The sequence below is a fragment of the Mastacembelus armatus genome, chromosome 4 (genome assembly GCF_900324485.2).
Source record: "Mastacembelus armatus chromosome 4, fMasArm1.2, whole genome shotgun sequence".
NCBI lineage: Eukaryota > Metazoa > Chordata > Actinopteri > Synbranchiformes > Mastacembelidae > Mastacembelus > Mastacembelus armatus.
The window spans coordinates 9623461-9649155 of NC_046636.1; the positions used below are offsets into that span (position 1 = coordinate 9623461).

General features: G+C 38.0%; 2 protein-coding genes across 2 annotated transcripts; both read left to right on the top strand.

The window, feature by feature from the left end:
- The first annotated feature begins 11974 nt into the window (after nt 1-11974).
- nppc (natriuretic peptide C) lies at nt 11975-14886 on the top strand. The gene is made up of 3 exons (XM_026322898.2): nt 11975-12217; nt 13192-13485; nt 14828-14886. The coding sequence occupies exons 1-2, from the start codon at nt 12125-12127 to the stop codon at nt 13462-13464; spliced, it is 366 nt and encodes a 121-aa protein (XP_026178683.1). The 5' UTR covers nt 11975-12124; the 3' UTR covers nt 13465-13485; nt 14828-14886.
- Nucleotides 14887-19167: 4281 nt separating this feature from the next.
- Nucleotides 19168-25477, top strand: LOC113139792 (piggyBac transposable element-derived protein 4-like). Its single transcript, XM_026323319.2, has 11 exons — nt 19168-19320; nt 19840-19941; nt 20067-20184; nt 20431-20550; nt 20846-20929; nt 21101-21224; nt 21528-21664; nt 21810-21936; nt 22219-22355; nt 22699-23942; nt 24067-25477. Exons 1-11 carry the CDS (start codon nt 19303-19305, stop codon nt 24541-24543), a joined length of 2688 nt encoding a protein of 895 aa, XP_026179104.1. The 5' UTR covers nt 19168-19302; the 3' UTR covers nt 24544-25477.
- Nucleotides 25478-25695: the final 218 nt, after the last annotated feature.

Consider the following 25695-nt stretch of genomic DNA (forward strand, 5'->3'; position numbering starts at 1 on the left):
AATCTATGTAGCATGAGTTTGGATGGAAGCATATAATGTCTTTATAATCACATAGTCACACAGTTCAATAGCTCATAGGAACAATAACAATAAATGAATATACATGAAAAGAAACTTTCCACAGAAAGCAAAGAGTTCAACCATTTCACGTAATGTACACACAATTTATGTAGTTAATAGACAATCCTAATTACATTCGCACTACTCATTTTACTTTTATGAAGGTTATGACATATGTATCAGAACTGAAGCAGCATTTATGCAGGACCAGGATATTTTAATAACGAGAAACAGATATGTTATATACTGTATAGTGCTGGTACCTTACACAGGAGTGACTATACAGGACAGACATATTGTGCACTATTGGTCAACACATAGAGATAACAGCATTCTCACTTATATGCAATATAGATCTTTCAGTCAGCTCATTATGCATATTTCTGGCTTGTGACCAAACACCCAATGCGCTAGGGGGAAATTCATGCATACACACATAAACACTCGATCAGGTGTAAGACCAGAGTCTTGTTTCTTTTAAGATGGAAATGAAACCACTAAACAACTTCCAAAAGGTCTAGTGAAGTAAAATAATTTAATCATTCCCTTGTGTATGAATTACTCATTGAGACCAATGTAAGTGTAATGTCCTGGAAGGATCTGGGAGAATTAATGGTTGATTGCAGGATAAGTGTTGGTAAATTGGTGCTGCTGTAATGCCTTTAGCAAAGCATGTAAACTGGGTAATCATAGAAGAGATACTCACTCAGCAAAATAAACAAGGCTTATAACTGCAAGTCAGAATACGTGAGAACCTAAACTCGACTGACAGTTGTTGAGCAACAAAGTAATCATTACAGTGCTGATCTTACACATCAAAAGCTGAGGAAAGAAGTGTGGAATACATTTTTAGAAATGCAAGATTAATATCTAACTGTTCTCACTGCGCCAGCAAAATGCCACAATATAATTTCAAAGCCTAGGGGTCCTGCAGAGAAGAGAAGAAAAAAAAAAAAAACATAAAATGATAACAAGAGAGCTTCCAGTGTTTCATAAGTAGGAGTCTGGAAATATTTCCAAATGGTTGTTGGCTCTTTTATTAACTGATATTTAAAGCAAACAATAATTCAGTGTTTAACTGCCAAGAAGAGAGGGTAAATGAGGATAAATCTAACCAAACAGCCGCACTCAAGTCGGTAATTAGTTATTTTATTGTGGCTACTGTTTACATGTTTGATTAGTTTAAAATGCTCTGATATGATGATACAGATCATCATTGCATTTTGTTATTACAGGAGGAAAAATCTTTATGTGAGACTTTTGGCATTTTAGTTACTGACACTTTAAAGTGCTTAAATGCAGTGGAATTCCAGTATCTTCTAAAACACCCACACCCACACACACACACCCACACACACACGCACACACACACATACAGCAGGACATGCAGCTTAAATCACAGTGATGTACGACATCATTGGATTTACCAACAACTGCGAAGTATGAGGCCCACTCGAGGAAGAACAAGAATGATGTATGAGTTGGCCAATTATGAACATAGAGTTGATTTGTGTAACATCACTCTCTCCAATTAATTTGTCCTTTTTTTCTGTTTGTTGTTTTAGTTACAAATCCTCCAGCTTAGTTGGTAATGAAAAAAAGCTGACAATCCCTCTCAGAAATGGACAGAAGGAAATGCTGCTGGGAAATGCGAGGTGGATAATAGAGTTCAATGCCTCAGACATAGACTTATAGCCATTAGCAGTCCCTGATTTGATTTTGCCATACAAGCTGGAACAATCAGGACCAGGCTTGTCTTTAAGGATGACTGGTATAACCCAGGCAACGGAAAGTCACTCTGCATAGCAACATTGCCATCGATGTAAAAACAAGTTTGCTCAGACCCCTAGTAGGGCAGCTTAAATGTCAGGAGGAAAAAGACCTGGCATTGCATAAACCTACAGTTACTAGAATGGAACGATGCAAAAAATATCCAGACAAAACCGTCAATCCCCTAAAAGCCCACTGCATCACAAATAATTGGACTATCTTACAGCAGAGATGTCTATATAGCAGTGCAATATCTTTGTAGCTTGTTAGAATATGATGGAAACTTGTTCCTCATCTTCACTACCATGGCCAGTTTAACAGCTTTTCCATGGGAATGCTTGCCAGTATACCCCAGCTGCCGGAAGGGAGCCAAGAGATGCAGTGCTTGAATGTGGGCTTGGGCGAGCCTCCGCTAAATTGGTGATCCCAACATCGTGGTAAACCTTGGTGTGCTTCACTCCTTCCTACTGTAAAACCCTGATTAAAGCGCCTGCCCCTCCTTGACCAAATACTATACCACCAACCTGATGCTAAAGTGAGAACAAATGCTTTACTTTCATACCAGGGGTTAGGGTCTCAACTGTCCTTTATACTTTTGGACATTCAGCTTGTTAAATAAGTAAGAAAGTGGTGCTTAGCCCTCACCTGCTGCTATCTGCCTATTTACACTGCAAAACAAGCAAATGTAACCACATGTTATAGATCATAGATTTTTAAACAGTGTTTTTGGACAAAGCATGTAAGCTCCAGATCCCTCAGTGGGGGTCTTCTGCAGCGGTTAACTGATATCTAAAGCCCACATAGTGCTAATAATGTGCCATTAGTATTTTACAGTATCTGTTGAATATATATGCAATATATATATTGACAAGACATTTAAAAAAACAAACTATAATGAGTGAGGGAGAGGAGTGTGACCCCGCAGAGCCTATTACCAGCATGTCCACTACCAAAACATGCAAACCGATGCATTTTGCAAGCTAGGTTTCTATTAGATCAGTTACTGTAATTTCTCTGTTGGGCCTCAGCCTACCAGCCTACCAGCTGCTGTCAAGCAAACAAAGACATTGACATCCCCTTCTAGGCAGAGAATAAAGTGAATATTTATGATATTTCAAAACACCTTTTTCTTCCAGCGGCCATAAACATAACAATGCTGGCATTAATCAGCAATACCTTCCAACTGTTGTTCACTTACTGTCATATTGTGAAAGAGGAATACAAATTATATTGGATTAATCTAAGATCACTAATTTACACATAAATCTTCCACTGCTATAAGGATGCCATGCATTTACAGTCAAGCAGCACATAGGCTTACCGTATTATACAGTTGGTTGTATGTCTGTAGTCCTGGGTGTGACTTTTCGGGTTATGACTAATGTTTTTTTTTTTTTTTTTTTCCACTTTCATTGGAGAGTGATGCTTCTTTCAGTTAGCGGTTTAATTATATCCATTCCTTTAGTATGCACTGCCGTCTACAGCTGTGACCTTATGTAAAGTTACTAATAAATAATGCCTAGTTGTTCACTGAGCCACTCATAGTCACAACTCCACCCTAGTTTGTCACAATGGCTAAAATCCTTAACTGTAATCCCATATGACCTCACTTACTAGTTTGTGGTTAATAGTTTATATAATTGTTATAATTCATTTGAATGTAGAAGATTTGTAATTCAGAATGTGCCAGTCAGATAAAATAACAAATGTGGCAAATATCAGGGGGAAAACACTGACTATTCTGTTTGGAACTGTCTTTGACCTCTGCATTATAACACAGAGGAAGAGTTCACCTTGAGGTTATGGTGTGTCCATTCAGATGGTCTACAGTATGTGACAGGAGTTGATGAGAGCGGCGCTTAACTCTGCTTGACAGCGGTCAGAGTTTGCCTTTAATGTGGCAAGTCAGACACCCTTTCACAGCACTTGGGTTACTGCCTCTTATCCTCTCTCATTTTAGGTTCAGCTGTACAGGCTGAGAAATGATCTTTATTGAATTAGCTCCTGACTGCAAAGTTAACGGCCATCAAGCTAGGAACTGCTTCTCATGTCTTCGGCCAACAGGTTTTTCTTGATACTTATGGATGCCAGATCTGCCCTGTCATCATGCAGTGTTTTTTTTTTTTTTATATGCAGTCACACAAAGGTAAATGAGGCATATTCACTTGTGTAAATCACACAATTAAATCAAATAAACAATATTATATCTGCAAGATCACATCTTTGCAATATTAAATGAAACCTGAGGCAAATGACTTTATGAGTCTATTTGAAACTCCTTAACACTTTGAATGTGTTGTGTTCACCAACACAAACACTTGCTCCATAAAAGAACACAAAAGTGACAGAATATGCAAATCACCTGCCTACTGTAAATATAAAGAGTCTGTATTTTGCTCTGGGCTAATTTGCTCATTATAAAACTGTGTGGCCTTTGCGCAGGTCTACATAATTTGACGTCATGGATCACACACTAAATAGGAGGCACATGGGAGTAAAGAGTGAGGGTTATTTTGAAAACCCCGTCACCAGACTGGCTTGGTTTGTCTGATTTGGGTTAGACCTCACATGGTCACCATGCCACTTGTCAAACATTTCATGTGGTTTGAAATTGCTCTGTTGTGCAAGTGCCTATCACAGCTCCAAGTAGCAGCTAGACTTGTAAATGCAGGTTTCAGTGAAAGGCAAAGCCATAATGGCACCTCATTTCCAGTCAGCCAGAATGTTCCTTCACTTTGCCAGCAGCGTTTTTTTTTTTTTTTTTTTTTTTTTTTTCACCGCTAGAATCTGACAATCTGGCATCTGGCAATGTAGGACATGGTAACCAGAAGATAAAAGCTTCACTGGGATTATAGATGAAAAATACTCTCAAAATAATTTTAATAGGTGTCTATTGCTGAAATTCCATTGTCTTATAGCATTGAGGTCAGAAAAAGATTTTAATGCCCCACAGCGTTTTTTTTTCTGTCTTGAACATACAGTGTACATAGCAGCTGAGAGCTCTCAGCATAGTATAGCATTTGGTGAGGTTTCAAACTCACCTACCTGAAGCAATTCTGAAACAACATGATCATTGCCCCTTTCTTTTTAATTTTTTATGAACACCCAGCTGGATATTTTCCAGACAAATTTTAATTTTTATACCAGTTCATGAGACTGGTTTTTACCTGGTTTTTCATTATTAAAAACACTGGTAAATTGCCCTGTCCATGATTCTTTTCTTGACACAATTTAAGCGGTCCCTGGTCAGGAATGTTAGCTAGATGCCCTAAAACTGTTTACCAAGCCCTTGAATTTTATTTGTGGTTGTCTTGACACACATTCCTTGTTGTTTTTCACGTCAAGTAAAGTAGTGACCTCACGTGAAGCCTGTCTGCAGCTCTGGATTTTCAGTTCAGCTGATGGTTACATCACTCCCTACATGCAGTTTGTTCTCAGACATTACGACAGGAATGATTTATAAGTCATTCGTTAAAGAGCAGTAGAAGTTGTTTTGTTAGCCATAGGTCAAGTAATTGTATCACAGCTTTGTGTGTTGGATGGCTCTGTTTTTTTCTCCTTTAATGATGCTGAGAATATATTTCAATGGTGCTCAAGAAGTGAATAAACTGATTTGTGTACTACTAGCTTTATTTTTGACATCTCTGCTAGCAAAAATGACCCCAAAGATATATGAAGTGTGTAGTGGAACAGTCTAGCCTACCTATGAACCGTACCTATGAGTATGAAAGGTTCACTACACCATGCATGCATGGATTGTATATCATTGGAATGGTGTGCATTTGAGATAGGATTCTGCTGTGCGCAGATAAAAATGCCTAATACTTGCAAAACCATGACTGACTGCAGAGTTAAAAAGCAATTACTCATAAATTATATATCTGGGAAATACAAACAAAAAAAAAAAAATTGGGGAAGCAGTGTGTTATATTTGTGTTTATGCAGCGACATCTATTTAGCACAAAGCACATTTCATTTACAGTGAAGGAAATTATTTGGATTATATATCTGCGATGAAATGTCCTGTTTCCATGTGGTTTTGTCACAGCTTGTGCCACCCAAACCCCAAACATGCATTTTTCCACATGATTTGAAAAACACAAGTGACACACCAGAGTGGCTTAGAAACATATTTCTGCCACCAAGTATGTGTTGTGCTGTGAACACTGCTTTTAAAGCAGTCTCTATGTTATTTACTTTTATGATTAGTAATGTTAACACAGGCGGTGGCATCAGTAATAATTATGGAAATTTTAATATGTGAATAATTATTATGATGATTGCTTCTATTTTTAAAAACTATATCATTAGGGGAAACCTGCTCTCATACTGATATCATTAGCTCAGAATTTGGCAACGTGAACAATATGTGCATGAGCAGTTACAGTCATTTCAACTATAAACCCAATAAAATTGGAGCCAGACAGCATCTCTTGTGGTCAAGAAAACAAAATATGCACAAAAATAGCATTTGACCTAAGAGCGTCTCTCATGTGTTCTTTCTTCGTGCCTCTGAATTGAAACATTTTTCCAACTGAGACATCATGAGAGCAAAAACTTACGAGAACCAATCTGTGGAGTATTTTTGGCACAGGAGTTAGATGTATAATAGGCTAAATAGCCAGCTGTGCCTTTTTAGTCTAATGTAGTGTTTTCTAATTTCAAATATTCACTGGGAATAGCTATTATTGTTCATTTAGCCTATTTAGAGGTCTTCTGACATGCTTGGAATTTTTGCGATTATTTTCACCTGCACTATTGCTAAATCTCACAGACAGTTTGTTGATGATTGAATGTCTGCTCAGGAATTATTAGTTTATTCTGGTCACTGAATCACATTTTAGTAACTACACAAGTGAATGTTTTAGAGCAGGCAATAAAACTCAACTGTTCATAAAAATATAGTCCACTTGTGGCTTCTTCATCATTTTATGTTTGACTTCATGCATGACCAACACTGAATACTATTTTAAAAAGGCATCTGCTAGCTTGTTGCACCTGTATCATGCTGTCTGTGACAAATAACTGACTGTTATTCTTAGTAGCCACCAAAACTCATGTGTGATATTGTGGTTTTATAACAACAATTCCTGTGTCATTTCAAGACAGAAACATGTTTGCTGTGATAGTAATTTTTCAATCTGCCACCTATAAATAACAATAAATAAAACCACAAAACATCAAATCAAGAGAGTAAAACTTATTTCCTATAAAGTTTTTTGACCCTGACTTATCTGTGCACCTTAAGAATCCATTCCTCATCACTGAAGGCAAGCCTGTTGATGGCACATGCAAAAGCTTTCAGAGCACTTGTGTAAAAAGCATTAAAATTCCCCATGCAATAAAATGTTATTTATAGGACTGTAACAGTCATGTAGTTCGTCTTATACAATCCCCAGAGGAGAAACCAAGACATTCAATTCTACCATATACACTCACAGCAAAGGCTACTGCAACGTGGGGCCCCTCCAACTAGTTTGAATAACTTATTAATGCAAACCAGTAAAGTTGTTTAATTTTTTTCAGCCACAGGGAAGTTAAAACAATTCTAAAATTAAGTGGATAAGAATTTGAGGGAAAGGCAGAGAGAGGGTGGAGGGGGACCGAAAGGACAGAGCTAAGTAGGTGCGCTCAGTAACCCAAGTGACGTAATCGGGAAAAGTGTGTAACATTGTTAAACAATAATAAAAGAGACACTTGTGACATAGTACTTGTGGCATCAAGGAAGAATGTGTCACGCACTAAAATTCAAATTAAAAGAATTAGCAATCAGAGAAAAATGTTCTTAAAAAAACCAGAGAAGTCGTCATTAACCCAAGGTCAGCAGAGTTCAGCAGCTTTAACACCGCTGCTTCTGCAAGATTAAATAAAGGGTGATGTGGCTCTTCTATGAGACCTAGCATCGTCGATTCCCACTACAGGTATCTTAGAGTATGAGAATGATTTTCCAGTTGGAGTTGCTGAAAGGGGCAAACCCTCAATTAGTTCATAAAAAGAGCTCAAGGAGCCTTCCTTTAGTCTTAAGTATGGGAAACAAAAGCATCTCTCCTGACGATAGCTGGCATTGCGGCACTCCATTTCCACAAAAAGCTGCAAAGAGTCTGTCATTTTTGGACAAAATCTTGATGACAGGGCAAGCCTAGGTCTGGAAACTATATCAAAAATTTTCGTGGGTATTTTACATCCAACTTTCCCAGCCCATAGGAGTGTATGAGCATCAGTGAGCACATTAAATGTACAGGGATATGAGGCGGTGTGTTATACACTGCCCATTTTTGCAGCATTTTCTTGCACAAAAAAGCAACAAGCTTCGAAATTTAGGTGCTGTGCACTAGAAGACATGGTCTGGTAACAGAAGTGTCACAAGTCCAGTTCCTGCAACAACCTTGTCGTTGGTTGACTTGTTTTTGAGAAGATACTACACTTACTCATCCATCTCAATCGAAGAAAAAAGAAAGATCATCAGAGAAAAAAAATGCTTCAAAACATTTCATGCATTATACAGTAATTATGTTCTGTGTAGTAACATAAAGGTGAGTGAGTGAAAATAGTACCATTTTACTGTTACACCGAAGTGTATTACAGAAGCAAGGCTATATGAGGCATGCCAGACAACTAACTACATGTTAGTGGTGATTGAGGAAACAGTTGTCTTAATAACTTTACTTTAAAATGAACACAGCTGTGCAAAGGCTATTACAACCACAGCTCATCAACAGGTTAAATCTGAAAGAAAGGGTCCATGAATGTCCACAAATGCTGTGATAAGAAGGCTCCTTGTTTCACCACCTCTCACTTTCTTTTGGGTAACATGTGACACTGTGCTGGGAAACCAAGTAAACACATTATATTTTAAGCTTTGAATGATTCAATTCTTCTTTAATGTGCTGTTTTGTGTGAACCCCTTATTCTCTCCAACCCGGTTAGTCAAGAAACACATACTGTACATGCAGATTTGGAATTGTAAACATTGAAATAATTTTATATCACTGAATGGCTGGTTTGTCACATATTGTTGCTGGCTGATATAACACAACAGTGTTTCTCGGCTCACAAGAGATTTTGAGTTTGCTGTTGGAGTGTCCGGTTGCTTTTTCATGGGCATCCATTATTCTGCCTTTGTTTCTTCTATTTATTCCTGAGTATACATGAATGAGTAAGAGATGGGTAGTTGGTATGAATAATGATAATCACCATGGGTGAGTAAAAGCAAAATAATAGAGCAGCAGCCACTAAAACTCTAGTTTAATTAAAAAGTTACAAAGAAATCAAACTGTTCCATTCAGAAATTATATTTTAGAAGTGCAGTTCAGAAAGACCAACTACAAAAAAGGGGAAAAAAACAGTGATGCCATGAGACTGTTAACAAAAGAAAACATCAGAGACACAAAACAAGTAGATTAATGCCAAGACAATGTACAGGCTACAGCTCTTACAATAAAAGGGCTTAAGGTCAAATGCATTCTCCTTTTTGAGTGTTTGTCAATTAGTGTAATATGTTGACTTGGTGACATATTTGGAAGACTGTTTTTCTGTTATTAGAAAATAGATACTGAGAAGTCATGATGAACATCTTCAAAATGTTATAGGTTCCTGTATGAGATTAACTCGTACATTAAGTGACTAGTAATTATCAGCCATGCCCTGCAATAGCAATATGTGTTGTGAAGGCTGACATAAATATGGGTAAACAAACAAATTTAAACACTGTTGCTCTCTATCATCAAAGCATCACTACAAAATAAAAATTCAACACACATGCCACAATACATGTACATGTTCTAAATTCACATGATCACATGCATATCTGCACTTCATATTTTTATGAAGAGCAGATATGAATGAATGAAGAGCAGATATGAATTTTTACGCACTCATGATATGCTATGAAAAATGACTTATTGTTACAGGATGGTATTGATCCAATAAACATGCGACTGTGAGGGGCAGCCACTTTTCGGCACAGCGAATACTGCCACTCTGTGTTCCAAAACAGACGGTGCTGCCTGAGATTGAAACTGTGCTCTGCAGGACCCAGACTGCTCCAGAATCATCCCACACAGCAAAAATTAACTTCTTCAAATAAAGTTTAACATGTATACATGCATAGCCTCCTAGTAAAGTGAGATGGTTTCACCTCAAGTATGTACAGAATATAGTCATAACATAACATAACATAACATAACATAACATAACATGACATGGCATGGCATGACGTGACATAACATAACATGACATAGCATAACGTAACATAACATAACATAACATAACATAATATATTATGACATAGCATAACATAACATAACATGACATGACGTGACATGACATGACAGCGTAACGTAACATAACATAACATAACATAACATAATATACTATGACATAGCATAACATAACATAACATGACATGACGTGACATGACATGACAGCGTAACGTAACATAACATGACATAACATAACATAATATACTATGACATAGCATAACATAACATAACATGACATGATGTGACATGACATGACAGCGTAACGTAACATAACATAACATAACATAACATTACATGACATGACATGACATAGCATAACCTAATATAACATAACATAACATGACATAACATAACATGACATGACATGACATGACATGACATAACATAATAATGATGAGGATTTTTCACAGTAGTAAATCCCTCTGTGCTCTTAGTTTAACTATTTAGATTGTGTTTGGGCCCTGTGATGAACTGGTGACCTGTCCAGGGTGTACCCCTGCCTTTCACCCAAAGAGAGCTGGGATCGGCTCCAGCAAATCCCCGTGACCCTTGTTAGGAATAAGCAGACATAGATAATGGATGGGTGGATGGATGGCTAGTCTTTGGTACTACAAGGAGTTGTTCTGAAAAACTTTTTTTATGGCTGAAATGCCATAAGGTCCAAGGGCCCATTGTGGTGCCATAATAAAATGGTTTAAATTCTTCAAACAGCAGGAAGTTAGGAAGTTGACTAACTCAGCAATGTGACAATTCAGATCTATGAATAATAGAATATATAAGCAATATACAGTATATTCTGTACTGAAATTGTAATAGTTACTGTTATTAATAGGCTATAGGGTTCATGTGTGTGTTTTTATTTAATGATATTAAACTACAGTCTGATATAACTATCCAAAGGAATCTCAGTCAACCTCCTTTTTTTAGTGTGGATGGGTGGCTGTCTGAACAGAGGCGCACACACATCCAAGGCGACCTCATCATTGTAGGGCTGGGTCTAGAGTAGCCTCAGTGTATGTCTGCTTTGTACCTGGTGTGATATGACAGATCTCACTGTAAAAAACCCACATTTCTTGCAGTCCAATAAAACTAAACAAATCACATATAAAAGATGTATAGATGATGCACACACTGTCATTCCCATTAAGGCATATTAGTAATTCCTTTAGGATGTGGGTCCTTGCTTAATGTTAATTATTTCTGTCTCATGAAGAATTAGATTCCTTTGAATGTGCCATGGTGCCAGATTCAGTTTTCCATAATCTGGCACAGATGTTTAAATCTGATTCACTCCACCACAAAAATAACTTCTGTTTAAATAACTAGGCTGCAATTAGGCCAACACAGCAGCGTATACATATCAGTTTATTTATAACACAATTACACAAAATGCGTTTGATTAAATTAAACTACCCTTAGTCTTTATTAATTCCTGGAAGTTCTTTGAAAGAGGTAAAACACTGAATTCCAGTGGCACAATTTGATTTTTCACTGGTTCCATGAAGGAAACATGTCGTTCTCACTCACAGTAGAATATAAGACTCGTTAAGATGTTTCGCAGGGCAGGCGGCTGGCATCTTAGAAGTCATTTCTCTGCCAAAGTCGCTCTTCAGCTCTGAACGCGCAGCCTTTGAAACCACCTTGGGTTTCAGCTGCTGCATCTCAGCCAGAGGTCTAAAAGTTAAAACGGTGCATTTTGATAGCTCATAACCTATCTTATTTCCTCCAAAGCCCCCGATGACCGGAGCTTGAATCCTTTAATTAATCGCTGGCATGACGTGTTCAGAGTCAGGTACAGAAAACAGTGAGTTGGAGAGGAAGGAGGACCATTACGCAGGTTGTCATGACATCACCATGGGCTGGCTATAAAGCGATGAGGGCTAATACGGAGAGTTAGAGGAGCACTTGAGAAGCTTTGGAGTTAAGGACAGACTGAAGCCTCTTATGCTTAATAGCTGATTGGCTGCTGCTACCGTCCTTCTTTCTCAGCTTGAGCGCAGAGGAATCCCTTAAAGAATACCAGACTTGTCAAAATGAACTTGTCGTACTTGGTAGCTTGTGGACTTATGGTCACCCTGCTTTCAGTACGGATGGGGGCAAAACCTTTATCTCAGACGCAGCAGAAGGTAAGACGTTACTTTTATTCATATTACTGAGAATTAAGGCAGTTCATTTGATTAGTGTTACTAGTTTTGGGGGAGTTCAGCGTTTCTTCAGCAGTGAACATCTGTTCTGTGGGTCAAGCGCCCAAGACTTTTTTTAGACCTATTTCATGATTTCAGTCATACTATGTTTTTACTCACAAAGACAGCATTATTTTTTATTAATTATACAATGTGTAACCCGGACATAATCACTACACTATTTTACTCTCCAGCGTCAGTTTTAGATCTTATGCAGCGCAGTGCGCATCATTTGACAAGCACTCAAAGTCAAAGAAATCGAAAACTTTAGGTGGAGACCATTAAAGTCAAAATATCTTCAAAGATTTTCATGATGGAGACATTAAGATTCAGCTTGGTATGGGTCCTTTCCAACAGTTGTTGGTAATATTTATTACAACAAATTCAAATTTTGGTGCGTAAAATACGCATGTAGAACCAACTGAATAACACAGACCAAAAGTTTTAGTTAGATGGTTACAATGGCAGCAGTTTGATGCAAAGTCTGTGTTTAGACCAAGCACCTGACTCTTTACTGAGGGCGGGCAAGATTTAAAAGCTGAACGGCCACATAGTAAAACTGAAAGTGAAGAACCCTCAACAGAAATGAAGTACATAACTGAGGTCTGAATAACAGCATTATCTTGCGAATCTATTCTAAAGTTGGTTATTGGCCAGACAAACCCACTATCCGTCTCGGTTAATCCCAAGGCGCCATGCGTTAAAATTGCAAAAATCATTACATTTTCCCGCCTGGCCACTTCACTTTGGAAGTGCTAAATATGCACCAAGCTGATTTAATCAAACGTTATGCAAACGATTGCTCTGCTCAAACGAGCAACAAGCACGTAATTCACTTTTATTGGAAGAATATCTCTTTGCGCAGCGTGGTGCCTAAGGGAGACATCGTTTATTTATTTTTTCTATCTTTATTTCAGTCTCTTAGAAATTTGCTGGGCGAGGAGCTGGCGGAGTTTCTGGAGTCGGAGGAGAGGGACAGACGCCTAGATGCTGTGCGCTCTCGGTTACGGTTACTGCGAGATTTACGCATGGACACCCGGGCCAGAGGGATGTGGGCTCGCCTCCTTAACGACCAACCTGCACCGAGGAGACACAAATCGGGAAACAAGAAAGGGGGCTCCCCATCTCGGAGTGGCTGCTTCGGGCACAAAATGGACAGGATAGGAACCATGAGCGGCATGGGCTGCTAAGCTTGGAGCGACGCTGGAAGGGTGAGTGATCCTTCATGTCACAGTCCCACTTGACACTTGAATTCACTGTAACCTGACTTACTTATAAACAGAACAGAGAGGAAATTGTATACGCAGAAAATGAATAATGGGTGCTGGGAAGGTAGGAAACGGTACAGGAAAGATAAAGGAAACCTGAAAGCAATGAGTAGGATCTTGAAAAGATGATGTAAAGTGAAGGACAAGAGAATGGATAATAGTCAAAGTAGTTAAGTCAAGTAAAGACAGGTGAAAAGGGAAGAACAAAGGTGAAGAACAGGATGACAGAAAAACAAACAGATAAAGATGTTCAACTTAGATTATTGTTTCTTTAAAACTGCCCCAAGACACTATGCTCTGGTTCCACAGTTGGGGTAGTTTAGAATAACAATCAGGTCTTAGTGAGCTCAATATAGCAAGTGTAGAGTGATGACCATGCAAGTAAGAATACATAAGCTGTAAGGTCATATGTTTCTCACATTTTAGGTTGATGTAGGGAAAATGATAAAGCGCAGTCTAATCAATAACCTCATATGTTTGACTGACTCTTCATTATCAAAAAAGCTGACACTCAACATGATATTAAGCTAAGTGGGTAAAAGAACATGATGTTATAAAAACCTCAACTCATAATCAAGCAAAAGTGCACTTGATCTTATGTAAATTAATGTCCTGTCCAGTCTAGCTGAGCCATTTAGGAAGCAAGAAGTTGATATCAAGTTTAACAACAAAGAGGAAAGGGAGACAGGGTGGAAGGAAGTGGGGATGGAGACAAGCAAACCTTTTTAAACCCAGCACCCTGTGGTGGCTGGGGACCTTCCAGGAAACCTATTCTCTTTACCTGAGTGACTTCAACAAAAAACAACAAAGGATCTGTGAATAGACAAATGAGAAGACTACGTGACAAACAATTAGTCTGGAGGCTTGAGGGCTTTTTGTGGTTGTGGCAAACTGTGAAATCCTATTGGGGAGTGTGATTTAGTGACTAACATGCGTTAGTGTGTGTGGTTTTTTTGTGTTTATGTGTATGTGTGTGTGTATTTATGTGCGTGCATCTGTGTGTGTGTGTTATTCATCAGTTGACACCCATATTTTCTCCCATGGGGAAACAAATGAATGTTTGTGTTAGATGTGTTTGTCAGAGAGGAAATGATTAAGTTAAAAGTCAAAGGAGAGCAGCTTAGTTGAAAATAAAACTGACAAGTAAATTTGGAGATTCCCAGAAGGACAATGAACTGATGAGACATAAACTGCTAAATCACACAATAGATTAACCAGCGTTTATAGCATTTTTCCTGAAAGCTCAAGCTAACCATATTTCTCCCTTTTCCCTCTCTTTCTCCAGATGCCTGGATGCTGGGTTTGGGCAACAAAACATTCACTTTGTTCCCACCTATGGAGGAAAAAAAAGAAAAACTTACCAAGTGACAGATTTTTGGTACGAATCTCACCACAACCAGCATAAGAAAAAAAAGACTGAAATGACAATGCTATGACAACTACATACATATATATGTATATGTATATATATATATACATATATATGTATGTAGGTATGTATGTATAGAGAGAGAGAGAGAGAGGAGAAAAAGAGAAAGATATGATTATACAGGTGTATACACATAAATATCTGTATACCTATAAAACATGGTTAACAGATACAAACACAGAAGCATACTATGCGGACAATGGTGTAAAAACTACAAACTGCAAAGCTGTATATTGTTGCTGCTGCTGTTGTACATTCATGTACTTCATCTTTCCTTGCATAAATGTATTTATGTTTAAAAAACTATTTATATGTTTATAAAAAGAGATATTTATAAATATGAGTTTTATTTATGTAACATTTTGAAACAAATGCAGGTCAGATCTGTTTGTAACATTTTTTTCCCTTTTGTCTCACATAGTTGTAAATGTTTTCAAAAATGATAAAAAGAACATTCCATGTGCACTTAAATGTATCTTCTCAGGGTTTTATGTTTTACTGAAATTGATGAATTTTAGTTGCTGCACATTTTCTGCCTGCCAGGTGGAAAAAGGAAATCTTGAACTACTTGTCAGGAGCTATGAAAAAGCTGCCTTGTTTTCCACTTAACTACCATTCCTTTTTATGCAGGTCACATTTTAAAAAAATATTTAATTAGCAAAAACTAAAGCAAAATGTTCTATTATGGGCATGTGTAACATTAAAATGAGTAATCTGGGAAATGGCAGATGTTTTACTGCACATAATAGCAGTGTTCATATGCCACACTTATATTAATGATTCAAGATAAGGATAAGTTGGGTGGTTCATCTATTTTTCCTGCATTTGGCCTGCACCTCTAAGACTTGATATATGAAAGGCACACGTGGTACAGATCACCTCCCCAAGCTTTAATCAACATGCAGACAAATGCTTAAGGGATTTTTAAAAAGAAATGGTTTACCAAGATAAACGCAGACATATATTACAAAGAAAAAGGAAATAGCATTACATTTTATATTCACATTGTGACCTAAAGTGACTTAGACTGAGTGTAACAGTAGAATGAGTTTACCAATCATTTAGTTCCAAAGTATTAAAAGGATACATGTTCATGATGTTCTTGTGAGCCTTCAATGTATTATCATCCACTGAAGTATTAATAATAAATATGGTGTTGATAGATTTAGGGGCAGAACAGATGAAAAGATTTTCTAAACAGTAAATTTAATGTTTTTGTTGCAATAAATGTTTGAACTTGGATCCAAGTCAAGCCCCAAGTTTTAGGTTTCATGCCAATGGCAATAATAATACCTGTTTTTATTTCTATGGCACTTAACTAAAAGCAGAGTTTCCAAAGTGAAAGGCATAAAAGAAAACAGTTAATATGCAAAGAGAACATAAATATGTGAGTTATTCATAGAGGCAAATAATCAATCTGAGAATTATTAATGGAAACCTATAAAACCAAGTCTATAAAATTGTGTATAGGAGGAACATGCCCTAATGGATTTGCTATCTGAGGTGTTTGAGATGCCTTGTTCTAAAGTCATATGCTATAATCACACAGTTTAAGAGTCAGAGACTGGTGAGGAAGCTCTGTAGGTTCAGCTTTTTTCACTAGTACAAGTACTGAATATGTTTTACACAGTTGCTGATGATCACATGTGAAGTTACTGTGGTCACCTGTCCATATTTTAGAACAATCCAAGACTTGCACGCTATTCTAATAGACTTAAAAAATTAAGCACAAACATTTTTGTGAACTTTAAATATATACATATTTTTAGAATTAAAAAAAGTAATCACCCAAGTGGTTTAGCATTGATGACTTGCACTAATATACTCTCAGACTAGAAGGCAGCATAGAGCTGAGGGAAACAAGGATACACCTGTTCTAAACACACAATGAACCCTATCTTTTAGCAATGTTAAAGAACACAAAGGCAATTTTTCATAACATTACAGCAGTAAGATGTATCCAAAGGTTCTGTTAATTAAAAAGCAATTCATTATGACTGGCATGTCTCTTTCTTGTTCAGGGTTCACTAATAAATAGAAAATTAATTTTATTGAAGCTCTATACACACATACAAAAATACTGCACATGTTCAGTACAAATAAGTTATCTTGCTGTATGTGACACCAGATGCCTTTCTACAATCACACTGAAAACACAAAGGCAGCACCCACACTTTATAATTAGTGTCCAAATTGCAGGTACACTGGTCACAAAAACCTGAGAAAAAGAAGGGAAGCAATGTGGGCAATCATGATAACACCTGTCAAAGATGAACAAAAGCTTCTCACAAGCTGAAGCCCACCAAAAGAAAAGGACGTACATTTAACAAGACTGTTGCTAAAATGTACCTCACAGAACTAAATCAACACTGCAGTGTAAAAACTCTGTGCTCCAATGGTGTGATCTTTGTTAAACTGATATTTGTGGAAGATGTGCCATTCAATAAATGTTTGCATCAAAGACCAATGTGCAAAATAAACAGTCTCAATTACAAGAGCACACATTGTAAGGTCTCATAGGAGCTACAAGGTTTGACAATTGCTCTGAATAGTGTAGTAGAGATAACCTTTGGTAGCATAACAGAAGGTATATGGGGAATTATCTGTTGGATTGGGTTCTATCTATCGCTTACATATATTTCCCTGATAATATTTCCAGATTCTGGTGAGACAGTTGAAAAATCAAAATAATAACAGGTGCAGTCACTGGATGGCAGAGAGGGGGTTTAAAGGAAAACAAATGTAGCTAATAGCATTAATAATGGCTCTAATCTACTAAAATATCCCAGCATGCCACAGTAGTTAGCAAGAATGCACAAACCCAAGGTCCGATGGAAATGAAAACCTATTATTAAATTATAATTTATATAAATAATTGTTTAAATTACACGTGCACATTCTATCCCAGGTAGATAATAACAAAAGTCCAAGTGTTTTTATGACTGTAAAGTTAAATGGACAAAGGGAAAGTAGATTGGATATTTTTCTTGCGTTTACTTTAAAGAAGGTACATTTCTGTAGATATTCTTAACACTATTTAGTTGACTAATGCTTACAAGTTACACATGCTTTAATAAATAATTACTAAACACCTGTTTGAGAAAACCTTCAGTCACATCAGTTTGTGACCAGTAATTTGAATTTGTTTATATGGCACAATACACTTTATCTACAATGTTCTATTATTATTATTATTATTATTATTATTATGCCAGATTATAAACTGTTGGTATTCTTATGTCACTTATATGCTGTTTGTGGTGTGATGACTTTCTTTACCCAGTGCTCAGGGAAATAAGTGAGGGATGGAAAATGCAATGCTGCCTCTGTGTGGTGTTGAGGGTTAATTACTCAAGTGTGCTGTTCATGTCCCTTGGGAATCAACTGGCTGACCACTGGATGAAATACATGATAGATCACACTTACTATTGACAGATAGTCTTCTCAGTATTTGTTTTTTGCTATGATAAGTGAACATATTAAATACTAATACACACAGTGTTACATCTTTATTATTTCTGCATTTTACTGATCCAAAGTGTAAAACAGACATGTAACGTGAAAGCATTTTTTTTTTTATAGAACTGTGGAACTATTTCGAACTGCTAAGCAATTCTGGCTAACCTTTAAAAAAAATTACATTTTTATGATTATATGTTAACTATTATTCTTAAAGCTTTATTGGTAACTAATGCCAAATAAATGTAGGCGCAGTGGAGAAAAAAAGTTAAAAAAAAAGTGGGGAAGTACACAGCAATACCGAATGAAAGCACTAAAGTAAAACAGCAATTCAAATGTATAAATTAGGCTATACAACACGTAAATGTAGCACATATTAAATTGTCAAATATCGACAATATATACTCACCCTCTAAACATTTAAATGAGTAGCCTATCATGTAGAAAATAAACTTCAAACCTTCTCTGCTTAAATTAAGCTCGTCATTGTCTTCAGACGCAAAACGTTATTTCACAGGAGCTTCGACAATAAAAAATGTCTATATTTAATTATTTCGTGTATTTATCTTATATGTGCAATCAATTGTCGTTTATTTCATGCGGTTGTATGATATTCCCTGTCGCCTGTATAGGTCATGTAGGCGTTGCGCGGACACGATGCAAATGTCGTAACTTGTCATTGGTGGACACAATCACGTGGGCGGGGGTCGTGCACGCGCTAAGCAGGAGAGTAACGAGCGCGGCTCCGGCTTCTGTTTTTCCTGTTCAATGTCCCACGGAGCAGGCAGAGTCACGTGCATGCGGTAGTTGCTTCGTTTATTTTGTTCAATTATCCAGTTTTTTGTGTTTCCCCTGAAACACACGACAGCACCATGGTGAAGTTAGCGAAGGTAAGATCTAATGACGCCATTTTCGCCGTTTCTGCCAAAAATTACGCCATGCAAACGCGTGACAGGGGTCCTAGCGTTTCTCTTTTGCAGCGTTTCTATCTTGCAGCGTTTCTTTCTTGTAGCGTTTCTCTTTTGCAGCGTTTCTATCTTGCAGCGTTTCTCTCCTGCAGCGCGTTTGCCCTTGTCGGCCACCGTAGTGAGGTGAAGTTACGGGAGAACTGTGACTGTGATTCAGAAACAATTTGATAACGCAGGTAGTCTGTGCTAAACGTGGGCCACGTGTAACGCTTAAAATCTTTGCTATAACTGTTGAATATTAAAATTTCAGTTGTAAGAAACAAAGGGGTCCTAGTGTTTTTATCTTTGAAGTAGCTATCACATGGTACAACCCCCCCCCCCATGTCCCGAAAAGATATTGGCTATACTGTAAATTTTATTCTGTACCCGTCCACTAGTTGAATAGGGTGAACAAAGTTATTGCTATATTTTATTGTATTTGTTTTATCCTTATTTTCTCAGGCAGCAAATAAGCAAGCAACTCTAAAGGAGAAGGCTCCTCCACCTCCCAAAGAATTGGAGCAGGAATCTAGTGAAGAGGACAGCAGTGATGAAGAGGAGGAGGTATGTTTTTGACTGTGTGTGTGTGTGTGTGTGTGTGTGTGTGTGTGTGTGTTTGGAAACTGTAGATTCTTAAGAATCCAAACAAATTTAAAATATACTTTAAAAGTTGATTTTTCTCTTTGCAGGCTCCTCCACCCAAAGTGGTGAAGAAAACCACTCCAGTTAAAGCTACTCCCGTTGTCAAAAATGGCACCACTGCAAAAAAAGAAGAAAGTGAAGACGATGATGATGATCATCATTCTGGTAAGTAATGGAAATTGATGCACTTGAATATATAATATGTAAGAGAAAAGTATCTAGACTTACTGTTTACTTTGCCAGACATTTTAAATAAATACATTAAAAAAAAAATCTGGTTGAGGAAATGAATTTTAGTTGGCTGTCCATATATTACAGAAAATATTGACTGAGTAGGGTAGTAGGCCACTGTGCTGACCACTGGTTTCATCCTCCACTGTCTTTAAATTGAGCTTTATACTTTATTTACAGAGGAGTCTGTAGAGGAGGCTCCCCCACCAAAAAAGGCTCATGCAAAAGCAACACCAGCCAAACCAGCACCTACAAAGGCTGAGGAGTCCAATGATGATGAGGAGGAGGAGGAGAAAGATGGTGAGTTTTTGTGATGGGTGATAGTTATGTCAGAACAGCTAATTTTTTTTCATCAATTGATTATGGTCCATAGTGTCAATAGAGTTTGTTATATATGTAAATATTTCAACTTCACTGCCCATGCATGGAACTCTGTCTGGAAAAAAATGTGCTGTGGTAAGTTTTAATATAGAATTTCCATAACCAGTCAATAATGATACATTCTACAGTAAATCCTTCAGCATGAAAACTATTTGCTATTTTTCCTATTTGGTGCTTGGCTATCACTTAAAATGCAGTGCTGCTGTCTCAACAGATGCCCCAGTGACTCCTGGGAAGAGGAACGCAGAGAACAAGAAGGACACACCCCCTGCCAAAAAGGCAAAGTCAGAAAGCGAAGGTAAGAATAATTAAAGTGATTCAAACAAATTTTAGCCTGTTATGATGATCAATAAGGGACTTAATACTGATGTGTGATGTCACCTTTATTATTCTGATTCTATTTGCAACAATTAGTATAATTACTAGTGCTTTACACAAAAAACTCTGGAAATATTGTTGCTTTTGTCAGGTTTCTGTCTATTTGTTGGAAACTTGAATTCTAACGAAGACTTTGATGAAATCAAATCTTCCTTGAGGAAATTCTTTTCGAAGAACGACCTTGAAGTTGTTAATGTTCGGTTAGGAGGATCCAAGTAAGCAATCAATTTATTTATTTATTTAATTACAAAACAATTTTAGCTCTCTAGCAATGCAAACTTTTGCTTTGGTTCTCATTTACCATTAGTTTAGAAATCTGTTACTTCATAGGATTTTGTTGGTGTTCATTTAAAATTTCCTGTTAATTGACTGCTGATATACATTCTCATAGTAAAGCCTAAAGAATCAATTGATTGTAGCCATGTGGCAGATTCTAAATTATATTTAGAGGCAGCTCATGAAGCATGTTGAAACTGAAGCAGGGATCTGTAATGTTCTCACATGACTTACCTCAACAGAAAATTTGGTTATGTGGATTTTGCATCTGTGGAAGATATGCAGAAGGCACTGGAGCTCAATGGAAAGAAGGTCATGGGTCAGGAGGTGAAGTTAGACAAGGCCCGAAGCAAAGACAGCTCACAGGAGGGCAAGAAAGGTAAAGATGCTTTGATCAAAATTTCTGTGCACATCTGGGGAAAGCTTAAAAACACTTTGGCAGTTCTTTTTTTTTTTTTTTCTCCTCCCGCCCTGAGGATTGTAAAGTAACCAGTACAATACTCATGCTCATGTTTGTCCCACAGAGAGGGATGCACGGACACTGTTTGTAAAAAACCTTCCCTTTTCTGCAACGGTTGATGACCTGAAGGAAGTCTTCGAAGATGCCGTTGAGGTCAGGTTACCTCCAGGCCAGAACGGTTCAGACAGAGGGTAAGAACAGACATCACTCAACTGAATTATACCAATAACACAGGAAAACTACATAGAAATCCTTCAAACTAACAGATGAGAATTTTGATAGTGTAATAAACTGACTTATGCCTACCTATAGCCTAAATTTATTGAACATCAGTTGTTTCTATCTGCTGTTGCCATTTCGTAGACTCCAAGTGTATCTGGTTCCTGTTGCCTAGTACTCGAGCCTGCTAGCTAAGCAGCATTTTGATTGTGATTATTTTAGTATTCTCAGTAATTTTCCTGCTCCTTTGACAGCATTGCCTACATAGAGTTCAAAACTGAGGCTGAAGCGGAGAAGATGCTGGAAGAGGCACAGGGAGCTGATGTACAGGGGAGGTCCATCATTGTAGACTATGTAGGAGAAAAAAGCCAGAAAAGAGCCAAGGTGGCAGGTAACTCTTCAGACATTTTGTGACGCTCTATTGGTATATCACCTTGAGTAAAAGTTTGTAGTGTAATTTTACTGTTATAGGATTTGGATGTTTAATGTCGTGTGCGGGTCAAATCTGACCGATTTACAACTTAAAACACTCATAAATATTGTTTTACATCTGATTGCCTCAAGGCCTTTCCCACGCTTTTGTGCCTATCCCCCACGTGAACCACACCTTCCAGACTAATCAATGTATCATCTTCACACAGACCCCACATATAATATAGCTTGATGTTTGCCTTGCACTCCTTTTACTCTGAGCACAATGAGTGTGCGACTGACCAAGTGGTTCTCTGTCGAAGAGGTTCTGGTCCAGGTTTTTGGACATGATGAAGAGGGCACTAAAATTGAACCAGAGATAGAGGAGGATGTCTCGGAAGTGGAAGACAACACAGATTTTGATCCAGACTTTGAGGAGACTGACCAGTCAACGGATGGAGAGGGAGAGGGAGAGGCACCTGAAGAACAGGAACCATTCCAGTCCAAGAGTGGACACTTGCTCTGGTCTTCATCCCCTCAGGACAGAAGAAGTAGAGCGAGAGTGAAAAACATAAAGATAACGCCAGGGCCAACACGGTATGCGACATCTCGTGTGGATGACATCAAGTCCAGCTTCCAACTCTTTTTACCAGAGTCCATTGAGGGAATTATAGTGGAGATGACAAACCTGGAGGGGAAGCGTGTGTTTGGGGACACCTGGAGAAAAATTGACCTGGTAGACCTCCAAGCCTACATAGGTCTGTTGATTTTAGCAGGAGTATATCGCTCAAACAATGAGGCTACAAAAAGTCTGTGGGATGCAGAGTCTGGCAGGCCTATATTCCGGGCAACTATGTCTTTACAACAGTTCCATGTCCTTTCAAGAATTATTCGATTTGATAACAGAGATACACGACGCATCCGCTGGCGAAATGACAAACTGGCTCTCATCAGGAACATTTGGGACAGGTGGGTGGAGCGCCTACCACTTATGTACAATCCAGGCCCTGAGGTGACAGTTGATGAGCGCCTGGTTCCTTTCAGAGGTCGCTGTTCCTTCAAGGTGTACATTCCAAGCAAACCAGGGAAATATGGAATAAAGATCTGGGCAGCATGTGACGCCAGGAGCAGCTATGCCTGGAATATGCAGGTATACGTCGGGAAACCCAGTACTGGAGGGGCCGAAAAAAAACAGGGCATGCGTGTTGTGCTGGACATGACAACCGGTCTCCAAGGGCATAATATCACATGTGACAACTTCTTCACATCATATGCTCTTGGTCAGGAGCTGCTGAAAAGAAAGCTCACCATGGTAGGGACAGTGAGGAAGAACAAGCCTGAACTTCCCCCTGCACTGGTATCGATCGGAGGAAGAGAGGCACTCTCATCAAAATTTGCTTTCACTGACACACACACTCTTGTGTCATATGTTCCCAAGAAGAATAAAAATGTCATCCTGATGAGCACGCTACACAAAGACGCCGCTGTCAGCAGCACAGAGGACAAGAAGCCCCTTATTATCCAGCACTACAACAAGAACAAAGGAGGCGTTGACTGCCTTGATAAGGTAATGTAAAGTTTCATCCATCATTTTTCTTCATTTTATTTTTATTTATGTGAATCATAGCATTTTGTGTACGACAGATTCAGTATTGTTCACAATCTCTTATTTATTGTTCCTTTTATTGCAGCTTACTGGTACATACACCTGCAAGCGAATGACAGCCCGCTGGCCTGTGGCACTGTTCCACAACATCCTTGATGTGTCTGCTTTCAATGCATATGTGGTGTGGACAGCCATCGACCCAACCTGGAATCAGGGGAAGAGTTTCAAGAGGAGACTTTTCCTAGCAGAGCTAGGAAAAGCTTTGGTGACTCCTCTTATTCAACGGCGCCAGCACATTCCCCGCACACCAGCCTCTGCCAGTCTGGTTAGGAGTGTGCAAGACCCAGCCCCAGCCGCTGCCCTGGCTGCTGTCCCCCAACAAGGACATGGGCAGAAAAGGAAGCGCTGTGAGCTCTGTGCCCCTAGAGACAACAAAACAAGCCTGAGATGCTGCAGATGTGATGCCTATGTTTGCAAGGCCCACTCTGACCTGAGTGCCACATGCCACTCGTGCATGAATTCACATGCACACGCGCCTGCACACACACACACGACTTCATGATGAGTTTAGTCTTTGGTTTTCCATTTATTTTTTTACATTACATGTTCATTTTGTAATACATTTTCAGTGCCTATTTGTATTTTCACTGCAGTTATTTTATGTCTAATTCTATAAATTCATGTTAAACACTACTTTGAGAAATTGTTCACAGCTAAAGAATGTTGAATAAAAATTTGGTGGTGAAAAATGTTTTTTGTGCTATTTAAGAGCAGTTAAAACAGACCGGTCACTGAATTACATTTTAGTAACTACACAAGTGAATGTTTTAGAGCAGGCAATAAAACTCAACTGTTCATAAAAATATAGTCCACTTGTGGCTTCTTCATCATTTTATGTTTGACTTCGTGCTTGACCAACACAGAGTACTATTTTGAAAAGCCATCTGCTAGCTTGTTGCACCTGTATCATGCTGTCTGTGACAAATAACTGACTGTTATTCTTAGTAGCCACCAAAACTCATGTGTGATATTGTGGTTTTATAACAGCAATTCCTGTGTCATTTCAAGGCAGAAACATGTTTGCTGTGATAGTAATTTTTCTTAGTGCCACCAATCTGCCACCTATAAATAAAAGACTTGCACGCTATTCTAATAGACTTAAAAAATTAAGCACAAAACTTTAAACTGTGAACTTTAAATATATACATATTATTAGAATTAAAAAAAGTAATCACCCAAGTGGTTTAGCACTGATGACTTGCACTAATATACTGTCAGACTAGAAGGCAGCATAGAGCTGAGGGAAACAAGGATACACCTGTTCTAAACACACAATGAACCCTATCTTTTAGCAATCTATGAATAATATTCACTTTATAAAGATTTCGAAAACTAATGTATCCTTTATGTTAAAGAACACAAAGGCAATTTTTCATAACATTACAGCAGTAAGATGTATCCAAAGGTTCTGTTAATTAAAAAGCAATTCATTATGACTGGCATGTCTCTTTCTTGTTCAGGGTTCACTAATAAATAGAAAATTAATTTTATTGAGGCTCTATACACACATACAAAAATACTGCACATGTTCACTACAAATAAGTTATCTTGCTGTGACACCAGATGCCTTTCTACAATCACACTGAAAACACAAAGGCAGCACCCACACTTTATAATTAGTGTCCAAATTGCAGGTACACTGGTCACAAAAACC